Genomic DNA, 19,891 nt, shown 5'->3' with positions numbered 1-19,891 from the left:
AAAAAGTTCATTTCAGACCCTGGTCCTTGGGCAAGACCCTGAACCCCAAATTGTTCCCAATGGTCAGGCCAGCACCTTAGACGGTAGCTCGCTGCCACGGGTGTGTGAGTGAATGGGTGAATGAAAGACACATTATAAAGCTCTTTGGATAAAAGCACTACTGTATACATGCAGTTTGATAAGGATACCTGAAATGAGTTATTTTAGAGAATTGTCAGTAAGGTTGGCCTCCCTGTGTGATAAATAGTAAAGGAATCACAGTTTTGTTTCATAAATGTACAACGGATCTCCAAACCTGACAGCTTGATAAGTTGTGCTGCTCCTACAGTTGTTGTGCTGGAGGTGCTGATGGTTAGAATCTACACCGAGTTGACAGTGTGTGAATAATGTTTTCCTCTGTGTGCTCTGGCCCAAACACACTGCATGGATGGATGGATGGGGAGATCGATGTGTTCATGTTCTGTTAGTCATGTTGTAAACACTCATGTTCACTTCTCCTCAACCAGTCTATAAACTTCTTTGTTAATATAATGTGCAGTAAAGGCGGCAGTGATATAGTGCACAATGTCCCACTGTCTCTCTTGATACTTGTACATCCTATGAGACTCACTGTGACTCACTTTCTTCATAACCTGTATCCTTCATATCAGCTCACACCCGGGTAAATAGATATTTAGTATTTCAGTGATAACCCTGTGACGATTAGACCTTTTTTCCTTCTGCTACGCGAGTTAGATTTTTTAGATTAACTTCACTGACTCTGAGGCTCGTTTCTGCTGTACAGAGGCTGCTTTAAAGGGCCCATATTGTAAAAAGGTGAGATTTTCTTGTCTTTTATATTATAAAGCAGGTTGAAGGGCTATTTGAATACTGTGAAAGTATCAAAACACTCAATCCATGGAGAAACACACAAAGCCTGTATTAAGAAACTGTGTGTTTTAAACAAGCTGTCAGGATTTCTGTCATTTTGTGATGTCACAAATATACAATATATAGACCAGGGGTCAGCAACCTGCGGCTCCGGATCCACATGCGTCTCTTTAGCTCCTCTCCAGTGGCTCCCTGTGGATTTATAAAAATGGTAATTAATAACTATTTTTTTTTTTTTTACATTTTCATTTTTATTTATCATTGTTGTAGGTCTATGGTACGACGGAGTATTAGGGCCACATTGAGGGAAAAAAAATAAATCTGAGATTTCGAGAAAATAAAGTCATAACTTTACGAGAAAAAAACTCGTAATATTATGAGAATAAAATCATAAGTTTAAGAGAAAGAAGTCGTTGTATTATGAGAATAAAGTCAATAAAGTTATGACTTTATTCTCGTAATATTACGACTTTTTTTCTCGTAATATTACGACTTTATTCTGTAAATCTCAGATTTGTTTTTCCTTCAATGTGGCCCTAATACTCCGTAGTACATTTGCACTTTGGCCCTCACTGCATTAGACTTATATACTATATACTTAGACTATAAACTGTGTTACCTTCATCACATACTCAAATGTTTTGCGGCTCCAGACAGATTTTTTTTTTTTTCTTTGCTTAAAATGGCTCTTTTGATAGTAAAGTTTGCTGACCCCTGATATAGACCATTTCACAGTTTTAAACGTAAACGTTCTAAATGTGTCCCAGTTTATTTCCTGTTGCAGTGTATCTAAATAACATCAGGTGACAGGAAGTCAACATGGACCCAAGCTGTTGTCTAGCAACGCAATTCCATTGCAGTTCCGTTGAAATGCACTAAAACGGAGCGTTTCAGACAGAGGGTAAATACAGGCATATTCAGGCCGACAGTATGAGGAAAATAAAGTTTTTTTTGAACATTACAGCATGTAAACATGTTCTAGTAGAAACACAAAATGCAAGTATGAACCTGAAAATGAGCACGATATGGGACCTTTAAGACATTCAAGCAAAGATTGTTTTCATTATGTGCTGTTTAATCATTTTGGACTCGATAAACAGTATGGAGGGACTGTAATGTGTGGCTGCTTTTCACAGTCACAATTATTTGAGTGCATCCAGATGTGTGTGCGTGCGTGCGTGCCAGGGAAATGATCCAGGTGACACATGGACACTGTGTGTCTCTGAATAAATTCTGCTCTCCTAGTTTTCAAAGCTCCACTCCACTCGGTCCTCTTGCATTAGCCGGTAATAAACCTGACAGATTAGTCTAGCATATTGCAGTCATGTTTCAGTTTTGAATAATTACATTAATAATGTTTCCCTCCTCTCCCCCTTCCACACCCTCTTCCAGGTTCCAAAGCAGCAGCGGTGGAGCTTTCTCACAGCATGTATGACCTGGGTTCCCCCGTCAGCGCCGGTCCTCTGCACGTCGTTCAGTTAGCCGAGGACCTCAAACTCGCCTTGGAGCTCCGGCCCAACCAGGACGACAGAGACGGCCTCAGAGCACAGTTACCTACAGGAACAGCACAGATTCTCATAGACTGGCTACAGAGTGGAACTGTGAGTACAACTTCCATTAGAACGTGACTTGTTGTCTTATTTGTAGTCTCAAGATAAAGTTTGCTTTCTGCAGTTCAGTGTTCAAAGAAATGTAACATCAGCGCCTGGAGTCAACTGGAGATGTCACAGTTCATTTCTCCTCCACATCATCATAATGTGTTTATGTTGTGTTTCTGTCCTCTTTAAGCAGTCAGAAAGGATGTGTTTCCAGTGTGTAACATTATTTCAGCATGGTAGATCGCCGTTGAGTTGAAAAACATGAAGCAAATAGCTGAAGATGAGCATCAGTCCAGATGCACTCTCTGCTTTTTTTTCTGCTTGGCTTTTCAAGCATGAGGAACTGTTTCCTCATTCCCGTTAAGCATTGTTGTTGCAGATTATGTTCTCTCTCTCAGTGAACCACATGGAGAAGGTGTGTTGGTGTGTTGCTTAGCCGGTGCCTCCAGAGTTTGCATGTATTTGTAGTCCTGACACACCTAATCTCGTTATCAATGAAGTTATTAACTGACAATTTGAAATGTCGGCTAACTCATTAAATATGTGGCCTTAGCTGCGTGATGTAGCACCACTGCAGTCATGCCTTCAGTAACCTAATTAATGCAAAATGTAACTAGTGAGTATTTGTGTGAGACAACTGCACAGTGTCTAGATAGTTTATGAAATAACATTTGAATACAACATTTAAACTGGACGAAAGACGAAAAGCCAGCACAGGCGTACATTAACATACCCAACTCCTTAACTTATTAAATGAGATAAGATTTTTGGTGGTCAGAGCTAGCGCCTATGCCCTGGTTACTTATTCAGCTCCAGTAATCAGTGTTAATAAGTCTACTTTCAACAAGACTTAAAGGTTCCATATTGTAAAAAGTAAGATTTTCATGTCTTTTATGTTATAAAGCAGGTTTAAATGCTATATAAATACTGTGAAAGTATCGTAGCACTCAATATACAGAGAAATACATACAGCCCGTATTCAGAAATTGTGCGTTTGAAGCAAGCTGTTAGGATTTCTGTCCATTTGTGATGTCACAAATGTACAATATATAGACCATTACACGGTTTTAAACGTGAACGTTCTTCATGTGTCCCTGTTTATTTCTGGTTGCAGTGTATGTAAATAACACCAGCTGACAGGATGTAAACATGGACCCAAGCTGTTGCCAGGCAACGCAATTCTGTTGCAATTCCGTTGCAATTCCGTTGAAATGCGCTAAAACGGAGCGTTTCAGACAGAGGGTAAATACAGGTACTGTATATTCAAGCAGACAGTATGAGGAAAATAAAGTTTTTTTGAACATTACAGCATGTAAACATGTTCTAGTAGAAACACAAAATACAAGTATGAACCTGAAAATGAGCACGATATGGGACCTTTAAATGTGTCCACACAGGAGGTGAGGTGGTCTGGTTGTGAGCACGCACACAATACATTCAGGGACAACCTGAATGGTTGTAGGTCAACCAAATTATGGCAGCGTTCAGTGCGTAAAACACAGTTACAGTAGTTACACATGTAAAACGGAAGAAGGTGTGTTGTCTGTTGTTGAAGTGTAAAAATCTGTGTTTAAAATGCAGCCTGTGTAGACGGCTACATTGATTCAAATAGTAGCGTGTCTGTTCTGTTTGGTGCACAATGACAATGCCAACATGCTGATGCTAATGCTAAGTAGGTATAATGTTTTGTAGTTTATTGAGTTAGCATGCAAAATTTGCTAATTCGTCCTGAACTCAAAATAGAGCTGAGGCTGATGAGAAAGTTGTTAGTTTTGCAACTATTTAGTCATATATGAAATTATTGGACAAATTGAAATTTGGACCTGATGGTGGCGCTAGATGAAAATTCAGAGAATCACCAAAGTGATTACAATCCATCCACATTAATGTCCGTTCCGTTTTTTTTCTCTATTAACTTATTTGCTTATTTAATTTATTATTATTACTTTCTTTTGTTTGTATTATTATTATATTTTTTAAAAATTATTTTCTTTTCTTATTAATATTAATATTATTATTATTATTATTTATACTTTTTTTTCCTTAATTTTATTTCAATTTTGAATACTGAAGTTGTTTTCCCTAGTGTACTTATTTTGTTCGTCTCCAAGCTCAACTATTTAAAAAATTGGTTTATAAACTATTGTAATTACGAACTGTAAATTGCATATATGAAAAAAACCTCGAAAAAATGAAGTATGAAAAAAAAGAATGTCCGTTCCAAATTTTCGCGGCAATCCATCCAATAGTTGTGAATACATTTGACTCAAAGCCACAAATTTGAACCTCACGGTTGCGCTAGAAGAAAGGTCAGTATAGGAGTCATCCTCTGGGGACCATCACATTTTCATGAGAACCAATCTGGTAGTTGTTTAGATATTTCAGTCAGGACCAAAGTGATGGACCGACCATCTTGTGTTAATGACCAGAAGGTTTACAAAGCTGCTCATGACATTATGAATTAGTGGTGAAAGTCTCGCTGCCCTTAGAGATTACACAGCTGGGTTAGACGTTGCACTGTTTGCTCAGTGGACATGTCTCCGCTAATAAAAGTTGCGTTCACTGGCACTCAGAACAGGATGGATTGCCCAGTAAAGCACAAACTCCATAACTATATTCATTGTGATGTTGACGCTCTCAGAGATACGCAACATGTTAAGCAAAAGAACCAGCTGTTCTATGTTCAGGGAGTATTTATGTTTATAGTGCACAATGTGTGTTTTTCTCTTCTTTTGTCTATTCGTCTGAGTTATGAGGCTGGATTCATGTGTTCATCCAGCAGTAATTAGAGCATGAGGCTGTTTCAGGGAGTGCTGGTTCTACACAACTATATTTTTCTACACCTCTAAGGTGACATTCTATGGTCAGAGCCGTTCAGCTTTATGTTTAAAGGACCCATATCGGGCTCATTTTCAGGTTCATACTTGTATTTTGTGTTTGTACTGGAACATGTTTACATGCTGTAAACATCCAAATCCTTTATTTTCCTTATACTGTCTGCCTGAATATACCTGTATTTACCCTCTGTCTGAAACGCTCCGTCTTAGTGCATTTCAACGGAATTGTGTTGCCAGGCAACAGCTTTGGTCCATGTTTACTTCCTGTAAGCTGATGTCATTCACATACACTGCAACAGGAAATAAACTGGGACCCATTTAGAATGTTTCTGTTTAAAACCGTGTAATGATCTATATAATTGTATATTTGTGACATCACAAATGGACAGAAATCGGCTTGATTCAAACACACAATTTCTGAATACGGGCTGTGTGTGTTTCTCCGTATATTGAGCGTTTTGATAGTTTAACAGTATTTCCATAGCACCTGCTTTATAATATAAAAGACATGAAATCTCACTTTTTACAATATGGGACCTTTAAATGATGTCGCACACCAGGCCTGTATCACTTCAGATATTTAATCAAACACAGAGGGACAGTTTGAGTCTCAGTGAGACGGGTCAGCTGTCGGCTCAGAGGGAGAGGAGAGGAATTTAGCTGCTGTGCTACAGAACAGCTATTCTCTGCTGCAGTAGGTTGGCATGTCTCTGTGAGAGTAAACTCAGGGCTCATTGGGTCTCTGTGCCATCTATTCACCTGTTTCATCATCATCATCATCATCATCATCATCATCATCATCATCATCATCATCATCATCATCATCATCATCATCTCTCTCTCAGTTTCAGTTCAATGGGGCTTTATTGGCATGGTGTGAAATAAAAAATGTACGTACAATAAGTAAAAAACCTACTAGAAGAGAGAAATGTGTGAACAGAGCTGTGCACCATTGTAATAAAACATTGACAGTTGACAGTTTGATCGGCGGAGATCGGCAGTTTCGTGAGCAGTGATTGACGCCGCTCATAGACTGCTCGGCCCTGATTGGTTGTTTTGGTTCGGGTCGCTGTGAAATCTTGCAGATGCCATTAGGAGCACTAGGAGGAGGCAGATAATCTGTCTCATGTTCTACTGTCAGGAGACAGGGACAGATTTATCAAAATAACTTTTTATCATATTTGCTCAAAGTTACCGACTGCAGCTTTAATGAACTCGTGACAACACCGGTGTTTTACAGGAAAAGACGACGCTCAATATCTGTAGAGCGCTTACTTTGATCTTTAACGTCGGATGGCTGTGTGTCTGGTCTGTGTGACCGCTCAGTCTTCTCACGGTGAGTGCCTCATTAACGTTATGGTTCCCTTAAAGCTTCAGTAGGCAGTATATTTTTGGCATCATTGGGCAAAAATTCTATAATAACCTTTCAGCATATTGTAATTCAAGTGTTCTGAGAGAAAACTAGACTTCTGCTCCTCCTCATGGCTCTGTTTTCAGGCTTTAGAAAATCTAGCTCGTGACGGGAGACTTTGACCAATCACAGGTCATTTCATTGAGAGAGCGTTCCTATTGGCTGCGCTGAGAACTTGGGGTTCCTTCACCAGATCTCAACATGAATGCTGTTCACAAACTTTCTCATTTTACTGCTAAACTGATTCTGAAACCATTTGAGGAGAGAAATAGACATTAACGTAACAGAATATTGATTCATATTTGATCAACGCTGCCTAGTTTGACCGTTTGGTCGGAGTTTGCGAGTGATTGACAGCCGGCCCTCATAGACAGCAGATGGACAGCAGACCTCAGATCAGCTCTGACTGCTTGTTTTCCTCCGGTCTGTGAAATCTTGCAGATGCCGTTAGGAGCACCGGAGGACACAGAGGAACATGATTTTTTTCAGGTTACCTGTTTCATGTAATACTGTCATGATATAACGACCGTTTTATAAAAATTACTTTTTTGAATCATATTTGCTCCAATCTCGCCTACTGATGCTTTAAAGCACAAGCTTTAAATTCTAAATATTGCCAAATAGGCGCTTTTGCTTTTTGCTTTGACACCAAATCCTCGGCCATCGTCTTGTCTGTCAACTCTCTCTCGTCCCCCCACTGTGTCACCTTCTGACTCTAAGGAATACAAAGGATTTCTTATTTATATCCTTGAGTTAGATATAATAATACATTAGTTCAGGGGTTCTCAACCTTTTGTAACTCAAGGCCCACTTCCGATTGTTAAAATTTTTTCGAGGACCACCTTCCCAAAAATTGCTTGATTTTGTGTCACTACATCTGTGACATATATGTCTGTAAAGTGGAGACTCGTGGGTACCCAAATAACCTATTTTCATTCACATATCTTGAAGTCAGAGGTCAAGGGACCCCTTTGAAAATGGACATGGCAGTTTTTCCTTACCAAAATTTAGCGTAACTTTGGAGCGTTATTTAGACTCCTTCCCGACAAGCTAGCATGACATGGTCGGTACCGATGGATTCTTTAGGTTTTCTAGTTTCATGTGATACCTAGCTTTAAAAGTGAGCCCGCTATAACCTTTGAAATATAGAATAGCGGTTAATCTTATCATTTGGCAGCACCTTCACGGCCCACTAGGCGGCTCTCTGAGAATAGCTGCATTAGTTCATGTCTGTAGCCGTAGTACCCCCTGACGCGTAGTTCCGTTTGTGAGAAGCTGATTGTTTTTGGTTCACTCTCACTGTCCTCATCAACCTTTATTTCAGCAGCAGGAAGCTGTGTTCAGTCAAAAAGCCTCTCTGTCCAGACAGTTAGCGACTAAAGGCTAGCTGGTAAAAATCAGCAGGTTGCTAATCAGTTTGCCATCTCAACTTCATAGTTAGGGATGCCCGGACCTCGCCGCACCGTGGACAAAGGGCTCGCTGCGCCCTCTCTCCCCGCCGGGGAGGGACGGGGCCACCTGCTCCTGGTGTGACTGTCGACCGGGGCGGACTGTCCTCAGTGCGCCCCAACCGCAAGCACGAGTACATGAGCACAGTATCGTACCCGATACTGGTATCGGTATAGGTGCATCCCTAATCATAGTGATAATACTGTATGCCACTACAGTGTTTACAGCTTGCTTCTGTGGCCGTGCTTACATTAAATTACACACAACTTATCGTCACACAATAAACACGGGGCTTCTCGGGCCCCATGGGGGTCTGAGGCCCCGGGGCAGTTGCCTGTATGCGTGTTGTAAATGAGGTACTAGTGTAGTAGTCAGGCGCTCCAGGCTCTGGCAGGAGGATTGCATTGCTCAGGACTGTGAAGGTGAGATCAGACTGAAACTCAAACATGGTGAAAGATCTCTCAATGTTTGTCTCAATGTATTGGATGTACTATTTTTGCTATGCATTATATAGTCAGAAGGTCTTTTTTTTCTGTTTTTGAATGTTGTTGTTTTGAATTTCTCCTGTTTCTTGCTGAACTCACTGACATACAGCTGTTCTACTCAGTCTGTTGCTGTTGCTGAGTGTTGTCCTGCAGAGGCTGCTGTTTTCTGCTCAGAAAGCAGCAGCGTTACACACTGATTGAGACAGTTGAGGCAGAAAAGGGAAAAGCGGATCTTGGATCCGGTTCAGCAGCTTTTTGAGCTCTTACATTGTTTCGACAGCAGATGTCTCACATGTTGCACACAGTCTCTGGCCAACCCCTCCCCTCTCTTTTTCTTTCTGTCTTTGTTTCTTACTTGGATTCCTCCATCTCTCTCTCTCTCTCTCTCCCCCTTTTCTCCCTTTCTCTTAGTCACTCATCCCCTTCTGTCCCAGTTGTTATCTCTTTAGGGGTTGTCTTTATTAATCTATTCATTTACTTTATTTGACCATATAGAGGAGAGAGGTTCAGTCGATGGACTAGATGTGATGTGTTTAGAATCAGGTGAAACCCGTCAGCCGACTTCAGTGCCTGCGTTGTTTCTCTCGAAGCAATATTCCATCTCAAGTGAAACTGCTGTAATTATACTAGCAAAACGTCACCGTAGTCTCCTAAAGGGATCCATGCTATGCCTTTAATAATCTTCAATAAAGGCTCATTGGTTTTGATTTTTTACAAGTTTAACCATAAAAATATGCGGATGTTTTTAAAGGAGCATATTGTCTTTTTCACCCTGACACATGCAGACCGTGTTGTTTCCTGCTGCAAACTTGTTGACACACGTCCACCACCATGTTTACAGTATACAAGGTGCTCTGGTTGTGAGCCCTCCTCACAATATGCTTCTGGAAATATTCAGAAGGTATAAAGACAACATCAGCTGCTGATTATACACTGAGTCGAGTTCAAAGTAGCAGAAATGGGTACTTTAAAGGGACTATTTGTAAGAATCAGAAATGTCTTGTTAACAGCGACACCTGTGGCCGTTAAGTCAACGAAAGTCAGCGTCCTGTTGCTCGCGCTTGTGCTCGCTCTACATAGACATGAACGAGCATCACTCAAAACAGTGAGGCAACACACGTCAGCTAAAAGGAGCGAGTACAGCAGACTCCGGTCCTGGAGACTAAAGCTACGGTCTCCTCCGCGTCCTCCGACCGCGGCCAACACTGTTTAACAGACGGACTTCACTAGATACAACCAAGAGGTTTTGGTGCTTCCGTGTAGTTTGTGTTGGAGTCTTGTCTGAACAGCGTAGCCACACGCGAACGCGCATGGGACACCGACCCCCAATGATTTATACGTTTAAGAAGTTACAAATAGTCCCTTTAAGTGTTTACTAGTGTATATGTTGTACAATTTGCTTTTATTATCGAGGTTTTACATTTGCATCTGCACATGGCCACTATGGTATATGGTTAAGGTTAGGAAAAGATCATTTACAGCTGATTACAGCTAATAGAACTGTAGGTTTTAGGGTTTGCAGCATTGAAAAGGTGCTTTTGAAAAACTCAAAAGAAACATTTGTTTCCAGAAACAGCATCCCAGTTATTGTGATAATCCACAATCCTCTGTCAACTGTTACCAAAGGGAGTGTTTTTCCAGTGGAGAGCAGTTCCTGTGAAGCTCAAAAGCCTGGCAGATTATCAAGGCAGCTAATACACATCTATTATACTGTATATGTAAGGTTGGCTGCTCCCTCTTTGTTCTCATACCATCCACCGTCTCCACCTTCCTGCTTGTTCCTGCTGACCAGAGGAACCAGTCTGCACACACACACACACACACACACACACACACACACACACACACACACACACACACACACATGTAAACACAGGAAGCATCATCAGTGTATTATTGGCAGGAAGTTGTGATATTCCGTGAGTGCTGCTCATTACAGCTGACCCAGAGACAGTAGCATGCAGGGTCTGAAATTAACTTTTTTCACTTCCTGCCACTGTGGCAGGCAAGTATTCTTTTTTGTCTGCCACTCAGAAATGTTATCTGCCACCTTTGAAATCCCTGCACTAAATGAAGACATAACATTTTAGATCTGATGTAATTCAATGTTCGATATATTTTACATAAAAAACATTATAGACATGGTAAATTACAGTGTTCCAATTAAACTGTAGCTTCCGGGAGAGCCCTATTTTTCGGAGGTGGGAGGGTAGTGTACACAGTACTTTACTTTGTTATTGTCATCTATAGTGGTTATTTGCATAAAAACGCACAATTTAAATGATTCTGAATATTTAAATATTTGCTTTGATTAAAAAAAATCTTGGTAAGTTGTTATGAAGTTAAACAAGTCATAATCCCCTCTTTTATATCTATTTTATATTGATGTGAAAACTTCTCCTGCAAACAACTGGATTTAATCAAGTTTATCGCCAAAAAAATTATTTTACGAGATTACATTTGAACGCATCATGATAACATAGTAATTTACAGTACCTTCAGCCAATGGTCATTTTGCTGAGCTGACAATGAACGTCTCAATGGCACCTCTGTTAACGTTAGTAGCTCCACTATTTATCCAATCAGGACTGTGCTGCTAACGGCTGCTAACAGCTAACGTCACTAACTCTCCTCCTGCTGATTTCAGCACAGGTTTGTTGTTCACAGTGAAGCATTATCAGGGAATAATAGGGTGCGTCCCCTCAGGTTTAGTAGCGCCATGCTGTTGAGCGCTTTTTTTTCTCTCCACCGTGGCTCCGGTCCAAAACAAACTGAAACATGATACGGCGTGCGTATGCGTCATTGTGCATGTGTAACTGTCGGAAAGCATCAATGAGAGTCGATAGTCACGGAGGCATGAGATGCCAAGAAAGCGGACAACTACTGTTCTCTATTCCCATCTCTAGCGTTTTCCCTGCCTGCAAAAGTGGCGGGTGTCTTGATGATTTCACGGGTGCTAATTTCAGACCCTGGTAGCATGTCTTCAGATGATGTTCCTGTGTTCCTTACAGAGGTGACAATCTTTAGTTTTCCCAAACTTCCCAAACAGAATGTATTTGCCAAAGAGAAAATGTTTTTTTCACCACTTCAGGCAGCACAACAATCTGTAACACGACATAGACACATTATCACCTTTTACAGCTGATATATGTTAGTAGACAGTTAGTATTTACACATGTAGCAGTCACAGAGCAACCATTGATTTGGACTTACAAATGTGAGTCCAACATTCACCCACTCCTGAAAGAAATATCTGGCTCTTAGCTCCACTTAACTAACTGTTTCTGTCTGCTGCCTGGAGTTAGGCTGCTACTGTTTTGGTGAAAACAGTTGCCTGCTACGTCTGGAAACAACGCTGACGAGAGCAATACACCAAAACAATAAGCTGAAAGACACAAAATGTTTATTAAAGCAGCTTTAAAAGTTCGAAATCACTTTAAAGGTTGACATCACCGTTAATATATCATCAACAACTATTGTCTATGTAAAAATAGACAGTAGAGGAGTAATGTCTACCTGAGTATGATATCACAGCATTAATATATCATCAACAACTGTTGTTGCCAGATGACAGTGCAGTTTGAAGTATTCAACTGAAGGTGACATGAAAGCATGTTTTACTTGATGTTTTAGTTAGCTAGCATTAGCAGCTAATAGCAAGCTAATAATTACACATTACATGAGTTTAGGTCATTCTGCAGATGGAAGAAATAGCTCCTTTCCAAGCTGAATATGTTACTATTGTTACTAAAATACCTCTATACTGTCAAAAATCAGTATTCCAACCAATGAAATAATAATAGCCAAGATGTACATCCTCTTTCTAGCCTTGTTTGTCTCTCATCCTGTACAGATCTTGAACTTACGGAAGAATATCAGGGCCAGGCATGAGGACAAAAAAATTAGAGGAGGAAGATTTATCTTTTCATTTTGCATTTCGAGCATAGACAGTATAAAATATGGTCTCCGTGACGTCAACCATATGTTTCTGAGGAACAAAATGAAGCTCAAAGTGGGCGGCTCCCGGTGACCCCGACCGTCGCCATCTCGACATAAACGTCTCCAGCTAATCCAAAAATGGGCAAAGAGGTGGAGCGTGGATGGAGCTGAGGCTGCCTGAAGCCTAGTTACTGAGAAACACCCACCTAGCTCAAAGCTACCAAGCTAGCTAGCTAAGGCTAAGAAGCTTAGGCTAAGAAGTCAGGCTATATCATGGAAGAGAACAGGCTACAAGCTACTCTGTGTAGCCGGCTAATGTTAACCAACAGTAGCCTAACGGCCAACACACCAGCAAAGGTCACCGCCAGCAAAACTCCGTGGACTTTTCCGGTATGTCCTGAGCCAGTTAGCGGGGGACCTCCGTGCACGGGGCATGGAGTGAGAACGGGTTCCATTACTGTTGCTCTCGGTTGCCAGTTGGTACCGGTGCTAACATATACATAAAATAATACTAACGTTAGAATTTCACTCACCGAAAAAAACTGGAGCACAGACTTCTTCAGTCAATCAGTAAATTTATTTGTCACACGAAATTGTACAAGGTAACGTTACAACTACACAGAAATGCAATCCCGTCAGCTCCTTCAATTTGTGAATGAACGTTGACGTTATTCACCATAAAGCACACGCCTCCTACTTTTTTCTTAGAGTCCTCTGTTTTGTCAGATCGGTATATAGAATATATCTAATAATATATTATTTGTCTGATTCATTCATTGAAATATCTCCAAAAGGAACCAATATCACAAACACGGCCGAGAGGCTAAGTTCAGTGACTCGAATTAGCAGATGTGACACCTAGCAGACAGCTAGCTAATATCATTTAAAAGGATGAGTTGTATAAAAATTCACCAAAACCGTTTTTTGTACCAGGCTGTAAACATGTTTATTTCTGCTGTAAAGTCGGTCATTTTAACATGGGTGTCTATGGGGGCTGACTCCCGTTTGGAGCCAGCCTCAAGTGGCCATTCAATGAACTGCAGTTTTTGGCACTTCCGTGTTGGCTTCACTTCTCAGCACCGGAGGTTGCCGCTTGATTTTGAGCATAAAGTCAAAATGTCAAGAATAGGTTTAGAATAGAATATAACTTTAAGTATTAGTGCCAGGCATAAGAAATAAGAAATCAGAGGAGGACAATCTTTTTTTTTTTTTTTTTGGCATTTTGAGAATAAAATCGAAATGTCAATAATAAAATTGAAATGTTGAGAATAAATGTAGAATTTTTTAAGAATAACTCAAACTATTGAATACTGAAATTTTGACTTTATTCTCGACATTTCAACTTTATTCTTGAGATTCAAAATGTAAAAAAAAGTTCTTCCTCATTTTTCCTCCTTGTATACCTGGCCCTAATACTGCTTGGACACAGACATTTACTGCTCATTTTCTTGGAAAGATAGAGAGCATTCGCTCTCAAATTTCACCCAATCCACGAAATCCTCCCACCAACAACAATAATCCTGTTTCCTTCTCCCACTTTTAAACGGTTATCATCTCAGCATTATGTAAATAAATCTCTGTTTTTATCTGCCTTTTTTTTTTTAATCTGTAAAGCACATTGTAACCTTGTTAAGAAAAGTGGTATATAGATAACGTTTATTATTATGATATAATTACCATGTTATTTGACCCATCAACAGTAATCCTTTTATAGTCCTTCATACTGCAAAACGGACCCACCCTGCTCTGTACACTATGTACTACATTAGGCCTATGTGGACGTGTTCTACACATGTACAGTCCATGTGCACGTAAACTTTGGGCGTCGTAGATGTAAATTTACTCTCATGGACCAGATGAGGACATGCACGTCTCACAGAGCCTTGCAGCTCTGCACATGTGGAAAGTATCATTTGGGCTCATTAGACTCAGAGGTACACAATATACAACACCAAGTTATGTGATCAGTTTCAAACATACACACACACGCACACACACACACACACTCATTTGAAGACATTTTGAATAGCCCATAATCTACAGGGCAGTTATAATATATAGCAGCCGCAACAGCGATGCTGGTATTGTTTTCACCTTGTGAGTCTCTCTGTCTGTCTTCTTGCCTGTCTGTCTGTCTGTCTGTCCGCGAGACAGAGACACATAGAGAGAGAGAGAGAGAGAGAGAGAGAGAGAGAGAGAGAGAGAGAGAGAGAGAGAGAGAGAGAGAGAGAGAGACAGAGACGCACAGAGAGAGAGAAAGAAACAGAGAGAGAGCATGGGCCAAGACTTCGACATAAACAGATGACAGAGAAAGAAGAAAAAAAGTGCAGACCCTCCCACCACCCCCGTCCTCTCTGGGCTGAGCCCGGAGAGAGAGAAGACTAAAAAAAAACAAAAGAGAGTAGGAGAAGGAGGGAAGTGACAGGAGGTGAAGGAGGAGAAGAGAAGAACAACTCCAACCAGAGCAGAGAGGAAGAGAGGAAGGAGGGTGAGGAGGGACAGAGAGTGTGTGATGGAAGGAGAGATAAAGTGAGGGAACAGAACATGTGGAGGAAGTAGAAAAGAGAAAAGAGAGAAGAGCTGCGCGGGAGGAGGGGGACAAACTAGGGGAGTTGTCCCACTCGGATCGGAAAACGCCCTCCTCCACAGCTGAGAACAACACACACACACACACACACACACACACACACACACACACACACACACACTTTCATGACAGTGTTCACATGCTACAGCAGTCTGCTAGCTCAGGAATCCGGTCTTACGTTGTCCCCGTGTGTGGGCTGGACAGTATGGTAGAGCGGGACCGGGACACAGAGGAGACAGGCCGGGCAGCTATGGGCTGGGAGCATGGATACTCCCATTGACTTCTACAGGCACTTCTCCTGGCTCAGAAAGGTGAGCGCTGAGCTTTCATTTCACTTTCCAATCTTTCATTTTTCTATGTATCACATTCCTTCTGTTAGATTGAGGCCATGAAGACGTTTGGAAAAGAGAGAAGAGCTGTTTGTGAGCAAGAGGAAGAGGGGGGAGCTCCTCTGGCCCCTGACAGATGCTTATTGTTCCCGCCACAGACTGATTTTTGATGTAATTTCCTGGGCTGCATCTCAACTTGTTGTGGTGGTGTGTGTCAGGGTGTGTGTGTGTGTGTGTGTGAGTGTGGACTGTGTTATCAGATTAGAAGCATTATCCATCAGCTGACTGTTGTTAACAAAGCAGCGTCTGATACCGCTGGATTCAATCAGAGAGAGACTGTGCCATGTGTTGTTCAGGCATGAGGTCTTCAGGAATGACAGTGTTGAGCCGGAGCTCAGTTTGTTGCCGTCTCGAGTATAAGCGGATTATTGTAGATATAAATCAGCGCCTCGTCAAGTCTGTCATTTTGTCAGATGCCTTTACAGCGGGCTTGAAATATTTCGCTTTTAATACCCTAAAAACCATGCTGATTTCTTCTTCATTTCCATTCTTGTTAGTGTTACAGTGACCTTTAAAGTGACCTTCACAAACCTTTCAAAAGGATACTCTCAAACCACGATTCAGGCCATAAGCGATGCTCATACAGACAGGTAAAGCTGGGCATACACTGTACGATTCTAGCCCGTTTCCGGCCCGCATTTTGAGCCGCATGACTCATTTTGCCGTTGTTTGCCGCGCAGTGCACAGAGTGGACCGAGGACCGATTAACTCGGATGAATTTCTGACATAGATTTGGGTCGGCCGACCACAGGCTTTCGAACAGTTGAAGCAGAGCCACGAGCCAATTCCCCAACGTCAAGATAATACGACGGAGTATTAGGGCCACATAGAAGGAAAAAAAAATCTGAGATTTCGAGAATAAAGTCATAATATTACGAGAAAAAAAATTGTAATTTAATGAGAATCAAGTCGTACTATTTAAAAAAAAGTCTTAATATTGCGAGAATAAAATCATAACTTTATGACAAATAAAGACGGAATATTACGAAAATAAAGTCATAACTTTACAGAAAAAAGTTGTAATATTACGAGAACAAAGTCAAAACTTTACGAAAAAAAAATCGTAATATTATGAGAATAAAGTCATAACTTTACGAGAAAAAAAGTCGTAATATTACGAGAATAAAGTCAAAACTTTACGAGAAAAAAAGTAATTTCCCCCTCCACAAAAGAGGCAATTTCCCCGTCAGGTCCGTGTGGTTCTTTCTTCGGAATAAACTTCAAGGTCCTGATACTGATGATAATGTGGTGCTGATGTGCCAAAAGATGAAGTATTTCCTTATTTGTGAAACTTTTACTAAAGTAGAACTTCCCAAGATGCTCCACTTTATAATATTATGATTTTATTCTCACAATGCTACGACTTTTTTCTCTTAAACGTATGACTTTATTCTCAGAATATTACGACTTTATTTCTCGTAAACTTCAGATTTTATTCTCATAATATTATGACTTTTGTTTCTCGTAAACATGACTTTATTCTCGTAAATCTCAGATTATTTTTTTTCTCCTCAATGTGGCCCTAATACTCTGCAGTAAGATAACAATGTAGGTTACAATAGATCTAGTAAAACATAGCTAGCTTCCCTCCAATTCTCTCTGCAAAATGGACAAGCCATTCTGTCCACATCTTCCTCGCCACAGCGAGTCCAGATAACGTTACGCTGCTGCCTCTTTTTGTTTTAGATGTTTCAGCAGACAGGATGTCACAGATGATGAAGGCAGCACGTTTCTGCATGGTTAGCATTGTGACCCGTACAGACCTCTGCTAGCAAACACACTTTACCTGCCTCTGAGCTTTCAAACAAATCTTTATTGACAACTGTCAACGGCCAGAACGGCCCTCAGGGGCCTATTTTACACATCCAGTGTGAGCACTCAGGTCGTGGCTGATGATCGGACCGTACAGTGTGAGCACATAAGTCGTGAGCTTTGGCTTTAAACAGATCATTTATCATGCAATGATTTTGTTTACTCAAACCAATGAAGAAGGTTGTTTTCCTACAGAGCAGCAGCTTTGTCGCGCTCATATCAACTTGCTGCTTGTCTCTGTGACGCATCCTACTGTATGAATTTACACAATACTCACGTAAGTACAAAACGCTGGTGGTGCAAATCTGTTCAGATGACTGCAGCTGTCTCTCTTTATCTCCTTCAGTTGATGAGTAACAAGATGTACACCCACGTTTGGACCTCATTACTTTTTGCTTCAGTCATGTCATGTTGCATTCTGGGTACTTTTTGAACTGCTGATCCGCTCTGTTTTTTCTCTGATATCTAATGGATTGAGCCTGCAAAAGCAGATATACTACTATTTCTAGCCCGTACTGCTGTGTTTCTGATTCAGCAGATACGTAGAGTAGAGGGAAGCTGGGGAAGATGTTTGAGTCTGAAAAGTCATCCAGTCATTGTTTCCTGTTCGTCTTTAATCTTTTTCTCATGTGATGCTTCTGAAATGTCCCTGTGTGTGTATGTGTGTGTGTGTGTGTGTGTGTGTGTGTGTGTGTGTGTGTGCGCTCATGTGTGAATTAGCTCATGGCTATTTTGTTGCCAGGCCCATGTGCCTGTTTGTCTCAGAGTTATCACATGCTGTAGGGATGAGCGCTGTGGTTGAAATCAATCTCGCCATGTTGTTAAAAATACTAGATGTATGCAACATCACATAAAAAAGAATATTCACTGCAATGAATTGTTTATATTTTTCCTTCTGTTAAAGGGACTGTTTGTAAGAATCAGAAATGTCTTGTTAACAGCGACACCTGTGGCCGTTAAGTCAACGAAAGTCAGCGTCCTGTTGCTCGCGCTTGTGCTCGCTCTACATAGACATGAACGAGCATCACTCAAAACAGTGAGGCAACACAGGAGAGAGAGGAGCTAGAATAGAGCTTATAAACCACTTTAAAGTTTATAAACCAGAAACTTCACCCAGCGCACGTTACCGGAGGAATCTGATCAGAAATCGGCGACACATGATGAACATCTGCAGTCCAGATTCCAGGTTTTCCTGACGGTTTCTCTCAGGTAAATAATACTATTTATATCTCTGTTAGTTAACTCAGTGTTTACCTCATGCATCAACTCTGTAAACCGTAAACATACACTCTGTTTTATGTCTGTCTTTACAGATCCATCTGTGAGAAATGACCGACAGAATCATCCCAGAGGAGAGCAGACAGCTGAGAGCAGACAGCTGTGGGCAGATGGGAGATACAGAGCTAACCCGTTAGCATGTAGCTACATGCTAACGGGTTAGCTCTGTTTACATGGAGATACAAAGCTAACCCGTTAGCATGTAGCTAACCCGTTAGCATGTAGATACATGCTAACGGGTTAGCTACATGCTACCGCTATGACACGGTGTGTAAACACAGCGACCATCAGGGTGGAAAATAGAAGATGTGAAACAGTAGTCAGTTCATTATTTCTGCTAAAAGATAAATGTATGGAAGATCAGAGTAATGGTATATTATTTACAGTAGTAGCTGTCTCTGTGTTACCATGACTACAGACCACCGGAGCTTAGCTTACCATAGTTTACCAGAGCTGAAGACTTTCTCCTGTACCATGTTAACATAACTAACTAACAGGTGAGATGATTACAAATGCTGTGAATAATTAATATTGTCATCTGTCAACTCAAATAAAGTTTGACTGTGAAACAGAAATGTGTTGTGTTGCTTACAAGTCACTATTTACTACCTGTAATCTGCTACATGCATGACATCAAATATATATAATATATAAATATCATCTGTTTAAACAGTGTAATTACAAAAAGCCTTTGTGAAAGAACATGTTATATTTAGATGATGGGAGTACATGAAGCCTGTTCTGCTGGTTCTTGCAGACTAACAGTAGGAGCTACTTTGCTCAAGTTAGGTTGAGGAGGAGAGACAGTGACGCGCTGTGGGGTGGGGTCAGCTACTGAAGGTTCTGCTCTGGTTCGACCAGGAAACCCTCACGTGGCTTGCATTCTCTAATGACGTCAGAATACAAGGAAAAAAGCGAATTTTTTTTCTGCACCCATTTCCGGACAAACGGAGGAGGAGAAAAAGAGAGAGGATGGTCTTTTATGATACTATGGTGGCCTGTAGACACACTAGGGACAGATATTGATGTTTAAAAGACATGGAAAAGTGCATTTTGCATAATAGGTGACCTTTAAGTTCTAGTACAGTACGGTACGTACGGTGGGCAGCACAGTCCTGATTAGATAAATAGCGGAGCTACTAACGTTAACGGAGGTGCCATTCAGTTATTATTATGAGGTGTTCAAAGTCTACTCAGGAAAAAGTACTATTGGACGAAGGTAAATTACAACGTTAT

General features: G+C 40.9%; 1 protein-coding gene across 10 annotated transcripts in view; it reads left to right on the top strand.

Moving 5' to 3' along the window:
- ppfibp2b (PPFIA binding protein 2b) overlaps positions 1-19,891 on the top strand; it is a 112,487-nt gene that overhangs the window by 33,965 nt on the left and 58,631 nt on the right. For 6 of the 10 annotated variants that reach the window (XM_074631519.1, XM_074631514.1, XM_074631513.1 and 3 more), the window contains one exon: positions 2,263-2,471. In XM_074631519.1, the coding sequence (XP_074487620.1) occupies positions 2,263-2,471 (209 nt within the window). Of the gene's footprint in view, positions 1-2,262; positions 2,472-14,918; positions 15,488-19,891 lie in introns of those variants that run through there. The other 4 variants (XM_074631512.1, XM_074631520.1, XM_074631517.1 and 1 more) reach the window with 4 other exon arrangements.

Source organism: Sebastes fasciatus, chromosome 4, assembly GCF_043250625.1.
Source record: "Sebastes fasciatus isolate fSebFas1 chromosome 4, fSebFas1.pri, whole genome shotgun sequence".
Lineage (NCBI taxonomy): Eukaryota > Metazoa > Chordata > Actinopteri > Perciformes > Sebastidae > Sebastes > Sebastes fasciatus.
Note: the sequence above shows the minus strand (reverse complement) of the source record. Positions and strands in the feature narration are given on the sequence as shown.